This window comes from Cotesia glomerata, linkage group LG4 (assembly GCF_020080835.1).
Source record: "Cotesia glomerata isolate CgM1 linkage group LG4, MPM_Cglom_v2.3, whole genome shotgun sequence".
NCBI lineage: Eukaryota > Metazoa > Arthropoda > Insecta > Hymenoptera > Braconidae > Cotesia > Cotesia glomerata.
In genome coordinates, this window is record NC_058161.1 from 6,950,243 (window position 1) to 6,961,161 (window position 10,919).

The window sequence follows — 10,919 nt, forward strand, 5'->3', positions numbered from 1 at the left end:
AAAATTTACTTTTTTTTTCTTCTCCACTATCGCTGACGTAAATCAGCAATCAATGTTAAATATATATTTTTTGTATTGTTCTTATTATTGATCTGATCACTCATACTTTCATTACGCGTCACTTGAAAATTTAACGTGAGTATTTTTAAAACAGCACATTTGGATCAAGTTATAATAGTCAATATTATAATAATTTTTTTTTTTTGTATTATCCGATTGTTTTTTTTTATCTTTTGAATTAAATTAAAAAATTGTCGAAATATTCACAAATATTGGATGAAATAACAGTACATATGTGTATATAAACTAACAATTTATAAGAAAACTACTTTCTTCATTTCATCTGGATCACTTAATAATTCAATAAAATAAATAAGTTGATTTTTTGGAATAATGGACTATCTCAAATTGATAAAATAAGCTTGTAGCTGATAAACTGCCTTTTGATACAATAAGACATACGATTTTAATTGTTTAATTTTTTTAAATATTTTATTAGCTTTTTTATTTCGTTTGTCATTGAGTTTTTTTTATTAATTTTATTTTTAATTTAATATAATTTATAATTTAATTAACATGCACTGAAGGATTTGTTTTCATTTTTTTTCTTTTTTTTTTTTTTTTTTCGGTCATACACAGAACAAATGCAAAAACAATATACATATATATACATGCTGTTTTTTAAAAATCTTTCTTTTAAGTCAGTGATTTTCTTCACTCACGAATGCGTCCCAGAAATTTATATATTTTTTTTGTAAGTATGTATGTGTATGTTTATGTATCTGTTAAATTCCATTAACTTAATTATTTCAGGCCCAGAGTAATTAAAAAAAAAAAAAATTTCAAGTATAATTGTAAAATGAAGCGTGTCGAGCCATTATAGTTTGAGAAAAGAAATATTTTTCAATTAAATATATACTTATAAAATATACATACATATACGTATATATTTAATTGAAATAAATAAACTGCAATAGTAAAAAATAATCTATAACTTTTAATTTACTTAGATTAAAAAAAATGTTGCTTTTCTTTTTCATTTTTTTTGCTAATACTAATATGTATAATATAATAAATCTCATTATTTATAAATTTCTAAAAATCGTAAAGTTATATACAATAATTATATTATCAATTATGAGACGAAGTATTGATAGAAACTTATATTATTTACATCGGATGATTACCTATTGACCACTTGCTGAATTATTTTGGGGTAATTTGGTTGTCGATTGGCTCAATTGAGCTAGTGTTTCGGGTGTCGCGTGTGCTCTTAAAATTGAATTTTCAGCCTCGAGCTGATTTATACGATCCATTAGCTCGGCTATTTTTTCTTTCAGCACTTCAACTTCTTCTCTCACAGCAAACATTAGATGACTCTTGACCAAATCCTTAAAAATAAAAAATAAAAACATCAACAAAAACACTAAGAAAAACAACAACAACAACAACAAGTGATAAATTATCGTCGTTGTCGTCGTCATCACATCAACACAATTACTTAATCATAATAATAAATTTAAATGAGTTACTCACCATGGCTTGTTCAATCTTGTTATCAATAGCTACAGCACTTGTCCCCGACATACTGTAACAAAAAGTAACATCATGATTATTTTCACGGGTTAATAAACAGCGTATTATCCTATCAAGCGTTGATTAAATAACTGCTACATAAATATAGATGTAGATAAATGTATGTGTATTTAAACGAACCTTTCATTGTCTTCAAGTGTATGATGATCATCGTTGGTCTGTGTTACCTCAGCAAGGCATTCAAGGAGCGCCGCGTCTGCTAATTGACTACTACCGGCATTAGCTAGTCCTCCCGACATGGAGTCCAGCTCTATGTCGGATTGATGAAAACCCATAGAACTCTGCTGCTGTTGAATTCCAGGAACAACATTTTGACAGTTTCCAGAAACTTGGGTCATCTGTACCTGACTATTAGCAGCTGCTGGTTGTGGCTGTTGCATCGCCGTCGGAGGAATCACTTGCGTAGGAAGAGGACCACCAGGAACATGAATTGTTGAAGTCGGTTGTTGTATACTTGTCTGAGGAACACTGTGGATACCCTGCATGCCCTGGATATTCTGCAAGGTGTTGATTGGCTCGGAAATTTGAGTCATCGATGTCGGCGCTTGCAGCCCCTGCTGCTGCTGCTGTTGCTGTTGCTGCTGCTGCTGAGGCTGGGGTTGAGTTTGTTGCTGAGGCTGGTGTTGTGTTACGAGGATATTAGTAGCCTGGGAACCTGGTGTCGATGATTGTACTGACGGTTGACAAACATTTTGACCTGGCATAGATTGATTTTGCGAGCTTACTGTTACATACGTATTATCCTCCTTCGTATGACTTATAGTTTGTTGTGGCGTCACATTGTTATTATTAGTCTGAGTAATAATAGGAATAGAACCTTGAGGCATACTCTGAGGTTGTCCTAAATTATTAGGATGTGAATTTTGCAAATTAGCAGGTAACGTCGAACCTTGTTGTTGCTGTTGACCACCTTGTGGTTGGTGTTGATGTGGATGTTGATGGTGCTGATGTTGTTGTTGGTGTTGTTGTTGTTGTTGTTGTTGTTGTTGCTGCTGTTGTTGTTGTTGTTGCTGCTGTTGTTGTTGTTGTTGCTGCTGATGTTGTTGTTGTTGTTGTTGTTGTTGTTGCTGTTGCTGCTGCTGCTGGTGTTGCTGCTGCGGTGATGATTGGAAGTATTGGGGTATCTGAGTAGGCTGTTGAACGGGTGCAACAGTACGCTGGACATTCTGTGGTAAAGAATTATTACTAACAGAATAAGCAACAGCAGCAGCAGTAGCAGCAACATTAGCATTAGGATTAACAATAGAAGAAGAAGATGGAGCAGAAGTAGCAACAGTATTTGAAATCATAGAGCTAATAATATCTTGATGTGTCGCGTGTCCATTCATATCGACATTGATAATGCCATTATCTTCAGTGGTCAAAGACTTGGACGGATCTAGTGCAATAATCCCACCGTCCGTGACACCATACGATATACATACTTCATTTGGATCGGATACTTTGGGTGTACCAATGGCATTCGACTGATTAACCGAATTAGTGTGATCAAGGTAGTCCATGCACGTCCATCGACCCCGTTTAAAAGGTTCCGTGCTTTCGATTTTAACAACTTTGAATCTCTCATTACGTCCATGTGAATGTACCTCCCGGATATCCGTGTCCTGTTTAGCGGTACTCGATAACAAATTAATAATGTTATTATCAGTAACAGAGGCAATATCAAGTGAATTAATATTTGTGTCGTTTGTTGAATTATTAACATTACCACCTTCGGACGGTACTATGGCAAGTCCGTACTGTGAACTAGTTGGAATAACGGGTGCAGTACTTAGAGCAGCATTACTGGCATTAAAAAAAACATCCTCCTTTGAAAATGTGTCTTCGGAATAGCTCGGGGTTTCAATATCCGTAATTCTTGATAACTCAATAGATGTATCTTCGCCGTGTGACTCATCAAGATCATCGTTTGAATCTTCACCGGCGTCATTACTCATACGGGTGCCAACAGTGACGCTAGTTATTTGAAAGGATGATGTTTTTTTCTTGCACTGACTGCTCGGCGTAATGTTGCTAGGCACAGACAGACCCAACGCCGGGTGTGTTCTGTCTGGCTCACCAAGTCTCATAGTCTCCGTTGTCGTACGATTAATTGCGTTTGGTATTTTTTTATTAACGTCCGACAGCTTGTGCGATTTTCTGGGCACATTATCTCCCATTATTGACGGAACTTAACATTTCTCAGTCTCTATCTCTGTAAAATACATACTCTCTCTTATCCATATTATTATTAAAAGTGACATATTTGCGTCTTTACTATTTTACTTTTAAGACGTCAACGGTTATGACGATCACGATCACGACAACAACTACGATAACGATGACATTAACCACGACGTTTCTTATTATAATTATTGTTATTATTTTTTATTATTATTATTATTTTAATTATAATTATTACTTTTATATTATATTATAAGATAATTACGACGATCATTTAATATCACAACTCCAAAATAAATATTATATTAAATACTTGAAGAAAAAAAAAAAAAATAAAATAAAATAATCAATGCCCCAAAGCTGTTAGTCAAAGTCTATTCGCACATTTTATAAAGTTATCACTAATAATTAACATTTTTGAATTATTACAAGATGTTGACAGTCCACCATTTCGACTGGAATAAAAATTCACAGGGCCCCCTTGGTAGTTAGTTATTTAGCCCAGACCAACTTCTCACTTTTATTTCTCTTTTTCTCACTTCCAGTTGTTAACCCTCCTCTGTCTCACTTTGCTCATAAATCCGTGTTGTCTTTCCTTCTCAATCACGACTTTTTATATAGATATATATGTATGTATGTATGCCTATATATCTATCTATCCATATATCTATATATATATATATATATATATAATTTTTGTCATATAAATTTGTAATCGAGTCACTGTACAATAAAATCACCCACAGTTATTATAAATAAAAAATAAAATTTATTAGTAATTGTTACTATTATTATTAAAATTTTACGTGAATAACCATTGGAAATTTACATTAACGTCCATGTCTCTTCTTGTCTCTCTACTCTTGTTGCAGGTGAGCAGTTTAAAAATGGCTGCCTGTACATTCGGATACTCTCGCCAGAGCCACGAAACGTTTTAATCCAGAGGGCTCTTGTCTCTATGCAATAATCATTATAGTAACAATTCCATTCGTCGATACTCGGAATTATACTCGGCAATTGTCGGTTTCTAAGTCACTCTACACAATTATCGATATTTTAAAATTTATTTAAGCCTCATTTCTATTTTACTGCATCTATGACACAGAGTATTTAAAATTTGTGTATATATAATACAAATATATATTCTGCATAAGTATATGAATTGAAGATAAAAAAAAATAAAACAAACTTCAAATGCGCAACCAGTATATTACCCCCACCTATAAATAAATTTTTTTAATACAACAAGCTGCTCCTATATACCTTCCTCTGTCCCCTTCTTAGTCATTTTTAAAAAGAGTTCAATGCTAAAATGGCCGTTGTGCGCAGTTGTCTGTGTTTATTTACGTATTTTACTTATTGTAAATTTACTTAATAATAAAAACATTAATTTAAAGGGACGACAATAATTGAACGATTAATTATTTAAATAAAGTATTAACTGTCGGAGAGTGGAGTTATATTATATTATTATGGTAACTATTATTTTAAAAAATATAATAATAACAATGAAGTAATATTAATATAAAAACATGATTGTCATATATTTGTGTAATGTTATTTTTACGTGGGTTTAGGTGGATTTTTTTATGCAACTCATCGATATTGGTATTTCTAACCTAATTGTCAAGGCTTCTCGAAACTTCGTGTTTACCAGTTAACTTCAGCAGGAGGAGACACTATCATCAAAAGAAAGGAAAAACAATTTGTTTTTGTTTGCTCATGATATACATTTATAGTTGAGATTAAATGTGAAAATGAAATGTTTCCACAAACATTAAATATTGAAACGGGAAAAATAATAACGAGCATGGCAGAAGAAGTGCTGCCGGCTAGTTTGAAAAAACTTGAAATTGATCGACTTACTAATAATCCTCAGTAAGTTATTTATTCATTTATTTACTACTATACTGATAAATGATAAATTTATTAAAATAGTCTTTGTCAATAAACTAATTCTATGTTTATTATTTTGTTATAGCATGCGAATACGATATTCTAAGATACTATTTTTAACTCGTGTACTACTTTTTATTATTTTTGTTTTATTGAATTGAATAGTTAATTTTCTGCTGATATATATTCAAATCACGATCCCGGTTGCATCGTTACATATATAATATTTAATTTTATTTTATAAATTTAGCTCCGAGATCATATTATTTGATATTATTAAACAAACAGAGATAATAAAAGAGTAAATATTTTGTTTATATAAATTATATTTGATGCCCTAAATTTTGTAGATAGTAATCCACGAGAAACGATTTCGTAACAAGCGAAAGCATTTAAAATGTATGTACGTGGTTGACCTTGTGTCGAAATTAAAGTGATTCATCGACTATATTTTCAAGGGTTATTCTTTTAAATATTTAAATAATATATAAACTAATAAATGTTAATCATAAGGAAGTTAGCAATCATCAGCAGTTTGAAAAATAACATGTATTATTGTTTTCACACTAATTTTTTTGTTTGAATTAAAAATATATATAAAAAAATATCTGCCAACTTTGATGTACAAATACTAGATATATTAATTTATCATTTTATATTATTTTTTAAATGTCATAGCTATTGACTAAACTTATTATATAAACTTTTGTTACAGTATTGGTGGTAGCAACGAAAAATTAACAACAGCAAATCCATTTCGTTCAAGTGGCCGTGGTACAACTGGTGACACTAGTTATTTATTTCGTAGAAGATCGATGCCAAATCGTCCAACACCAAACTTTGTAAGCCCACGTGGTGTTAAATGTACAACGAATTTCAAACCATCTAAAAATGATAAATTACTGGATGGACAGAAAAAAAATTCAATTATAAAAGAAGCCGTATTAAAATTAAATAATAATAATTCGTCTACGTGTTTAAGTGATACCTTGGCTAGTACATTATTACAAGAGGCCTGTAAACTAAGTATTTCAAGTATTAGAAATCCTAGAACATTTGGACATGGTTCGGTGACGAAAGATTTCAAGGCTCTGAATATTAATACTGATTCGCGATTGGCTAAGGATGATACCAGTTTACCTGAAAGCTCTTACCATACTAGTAGTTTTAAAAGAGCAAGAAGTAACACCATGCCTAGTTTAAAACGACCTGGACCTGGACCTGGTGGCGGCGAAGAAACCAATAATTCTGTCGCTGCTGCTGCTGCTGCCGCTGTCGCAGCTGCTTCTACTGCTAATATACCTGGTAATAATAGTAATAATGAAGGAATTTATTCATCAAATAATGCTGGTCAATCAACGAGCGCAAATACTTGCTCTATACAGGCACGAATGTCACCACCTTCATCGTGCGACGTAACTATTGATGAACTTGCGAGTTACTTTGAAGAGTTTGTTCATATTCCAAAGAAGATGTCCAGAATGGCTGAAATGATGTATATCTAATGCATAATTAATCAATTTTATGCATTATCATTATTATTAACTATTGATAATTATTATTTTTATTATTAATATTAAATTTTTTTTTTAAGATTGGGAATAAAATTAATTCTCGGTTAATGATTAATTTTTTTATATGGTGATTTAAATTATTTTTCTCTTATTCTAAAATTAATTATAAAGTTAACTTTTTGTTAACTTTATTTACAAATAATATTAATTGTCTTTTGTCATAATCGATTTAATCAAGTATGAAAGAAAATTATGAACGCGAACAAATTAAATTTTATTGATCGTATTATTTAGTAATGTATATGTTATTATTATTAATGTTTGCATATAGGTTTTTGTCTTTATTAAATCTCATGCTTTGAGTATTACTGAGGTACTCAATAAACATTTTTAATCATTGATGTGATTATCTTTTTTTCGTTTTTTTTCCTCACGTGGAAAGATTTTTGTATTAAGATGAAAAAAGGAAAGAAAAAAATAAACAAAAAACGTTTCAATTTCATTGTAATTATTTACTGAAAAAAACTCTTTGAACCTTAATTAATTTTCAATCGATAAGATTGATTCTTTTACAGACTTAGTAATATGATACATAATATATATATTATCATTATCAGTATGGATAGGCATACGATAAATATTAATATAATAATACAAAGTAATCACTAAATTATTTAATGATTGTAAGCTTTGGTACATAAACGATCATGTTAATAACAATACAGATTTTTAATTCAATTAATATTATTAATTCATCTTTAAATGTAATTGAAATTGTACCACGGGGTATAGAGACTTGATAAAAGCCATATGTGATAAAAATGATCATCTGTTTGCTTTATTCATTAATTCTTTAATGTTTCTGTACTTGTTTGTATTTTTATTTATTATAATAATAATAATAATAATAATTATTATTATTATTATTATTTTTATTCTTTCTGATGATACAGTCGAGTAGAATTTTTTTTTAAACGAACTTTTTGGAACTTTAATTGCGAATTGCTGAAAATTTATGAAAGCTAATAAAATTAATCGATGGAAGATTTTTTATACATTCTAGTAGAAATTTTATCTAAGATTGAATTCATTTTTTAAAATTACATTTCAAGAATAAATTAAAAGTTATTACTTAACAAATTATATTTGTTAATTTTCAATAAAGACAAAAATTTTAATTTAATTTTTAAAATTGACCTGCTTTTTACTAATTGATTTTTTTTTTTAATTAATCGAATATGTGCAATTAAAGTTTCGAATTGAAAGTATTATAAATTTTAACATGGTTACAGTCGATATACAATTTTAAATTCAATTTTATTATATTATTATTAGTATACATTATTAATTAATGTGATGAGAATTATTGGATAGTATAATATTATAAAACGTCAATTGTCGATGCGATTCCAAAAAATAGCCGTGGTGCTCCGCAATTTGAAAACTTGGTATAAAAACTTGAGGTCTGTTTTCTATATCACAGAATTATCAAAATTTTTTTCATATTGAGTACCACGACTTTATTTTTTTAAATATTTTTCCTATGTATTAATCAGTTGAGTCAATAAATAAGTACAAATAAATAAATACAGATATAGTTAAGGAAACCTGTAGTACTGTGCAATATTTTTCCCGGTTGTTGTGTTATTTTTTTTTATTTGCAATTTTGACAATGTACGTCAAAACCGTAGGATTGTGAAAATGTAATAAGTGAGCGCAACTAATGGCTCGTATTCAATCTTTGTCGGATTTAATTCTCTTGGCACCTGAATAAAATAATTTCACCAGCCGCAAATTACATTTTTAAATGATTTGTCTCTTTGTATTTTTATTTTTCAAAACAACATTGTTTTTTTAATGGTCACATCATTGAAGTTTACCCAGTTTATATTCTGAAAATATTTTATTTTATCATAAAAAATGCTTCTATTTTATTTTTTTAATTATGGAATTAACAAATAGTCAAAAATTTACTCCACTTTAATAGTAAACAGAACAAGTTATTGTTTCAATTGTTTTTTTTTTTAATATTTTGGTCAGTATAAAATTGTTTAGAAAAAATTTATTTGGACGTACAAGCTACATACTACTCGTTGACGTGACGAAAAAAATTTTCACTTACGTACGAAACGAGAGTTACTAGTAAGAAGTTTTACTTATTAACAATCGATGAAAATTGTTTCATACATAATTTATTACATTATTAATTAATATTATTACTATTAATATTACAATAATATAATAATTATTATTACAATTAATATTAACAACTAATTTACTTGCGATAAAATAAATATCCATTCGTTATATTAATATCTCCTATCTCGTGAATAATAATTTTTTTTTTTATGATAATTAGATAAATTAAAATTACACGCATGATGACTCATAATCGTAGGATTATCTAATTTAATATTCTTCATAGTTTGTTAAACTTTTCTTTCATTCATATATTAACATATACTCAAAATAAAATTACTGTCTTTAAATCTTAAAGTATAAAATTTACAGAGTTTTTTTTTCAGTTTTTTTTTTTTTTTTTAGATACTTTGTACGATTAACATCGATGACTTACGATTACCTTAAATTAATTTTTCTCTAAATTTTATTTTTTTCCAAATTTTATTATCTTTATCTCTCCATCATTCGTTTATATATTGAATTAATTGAAAACTCTTCAGTAAAATCACCACCTCTCAAGGACATACAATTTAAGTAACATTCACTCAAGAAATTTTTCAACACTCGCTCATCGACTTTCAACGCATACCTGTAGTTACTTTTTATTTTTTTCGACGACCCATATTATTATATTTATTTGGATCTAATGAAAAAAATATATATAGATATATGCATGTATTTATAAATATATTTTTTACAGTCGGACATGAGTATACACTGAGACCTTTATTATAATTATAACGTTAATTAATGAAAGAAATCAAGGTACAACTTAAACAAAATCTATACAAACTCAATGACAATATTTAGTTGATGGATTAAATTAAATAAATCACGCTGAGAAATAGTTTACAAATAATAATCATAATATCAATAATAAAAATAATAATAGTAACATTACATTTGTGACTTAATCATTATCGCAAATTTTTCTCGAACTTGAACAAAATAAAATAAAAATTTATATTGCAAATTATTTCGTCAATACAGTGGGCAACCGTGCAGTTTATATAAATCAAAGATTGACTTGAGATTTTACATTTGAAAAATAAAAAAAAATATATATATGTTAACTTAAATATTTATAAAGATCACAGCGAACATTCGTGATAATTAAGAGATTAAGAAATAAAGTCATAATTGCAATAATTAAATACAACTTAATATACTTATAATTTACAAGAAAATAATTAAATAATAGTAATGATAATAATAATAGAAAAAAAGTACAGGCATTATCACAAATAATTGCCTGACATGGTTTTGTTCTCTCATTTATGTTTTTTCAAATTAATTTGTGCTGGTAAGTCAATTTATTTTTCGATGCGGAAAATGCGACAATATATATGTATATAAAGATATTTTTTTTTTTTCAAAATTATTTAATGTAAGAATTATTCAAGTTATATTTAAAAATAATTAGATTTATGTCGAAATCGATGTTTCTAGATTCAATAATATATTTATACTTGTTATTTTTTTGCCACTTCAGCAATTAAGTCTAATTTATTTTGTTTTTTTTTTGAAAAGTCAAATTGTTTTTCGGACATTATTTTAAAAAACACTACT

At 28.5% G+C, this 10,919-nt stretch overlaps 2 protein-coding genes across 2 annotated transcripts; one reads left to right on the plus strand and one right to left on the minus strand.

Moving 5' to 3' along the window:
* Positions 1–1,150: 1,150 nt before the first annotated feature.
* On the minus strand, positions 1,151–4,837 carry LOC123264380 (putative mediator of RNA polymerase II transcription subunit 26). The gene is made up of 3 exons (XM_044727653.1): positions 1,717–4,837; positions 1,537–1,588; positions 1,151–1,391 (listed from the first exon to the last, which is right to left on the minus strand). Exons 1-3 carry the CDS (start codon positions 3,753–3,755, stop codon positions 1,188–1,190), a joined length of 2,295 nt encoding a protein of 764 aa, XP_044583588.1. The 5' UTR covers positions 3,756–4,837; the 3' UTR covers positions 1,151–1,187.
* A 132-nt stretch (positions 4,838–4,969) lies between these two features.
* On the plus strand, positions 4,970–7,222 carry LOC123264381. Its single transcript, XM_044727654.1, has 3 exons — positions 4,970–5,234; positions 5,337–5,637; positions 6,371–7,222. The coding sequence occupies exons 2-3, from the start codon at positions 5,522–5,524 to the stop codon at positions 7,158–7,160; spliced, it is 906 nt and encodes a 301-aa protein (XP_044583589.1). The 5' UTR covers positions 4,970–5,234; positions 5,337–5,521; the 3' UTR covers positions 7,161–7,222.
* Positions 7,223–10,919: the final 3,697 nt, after the last annotated feature.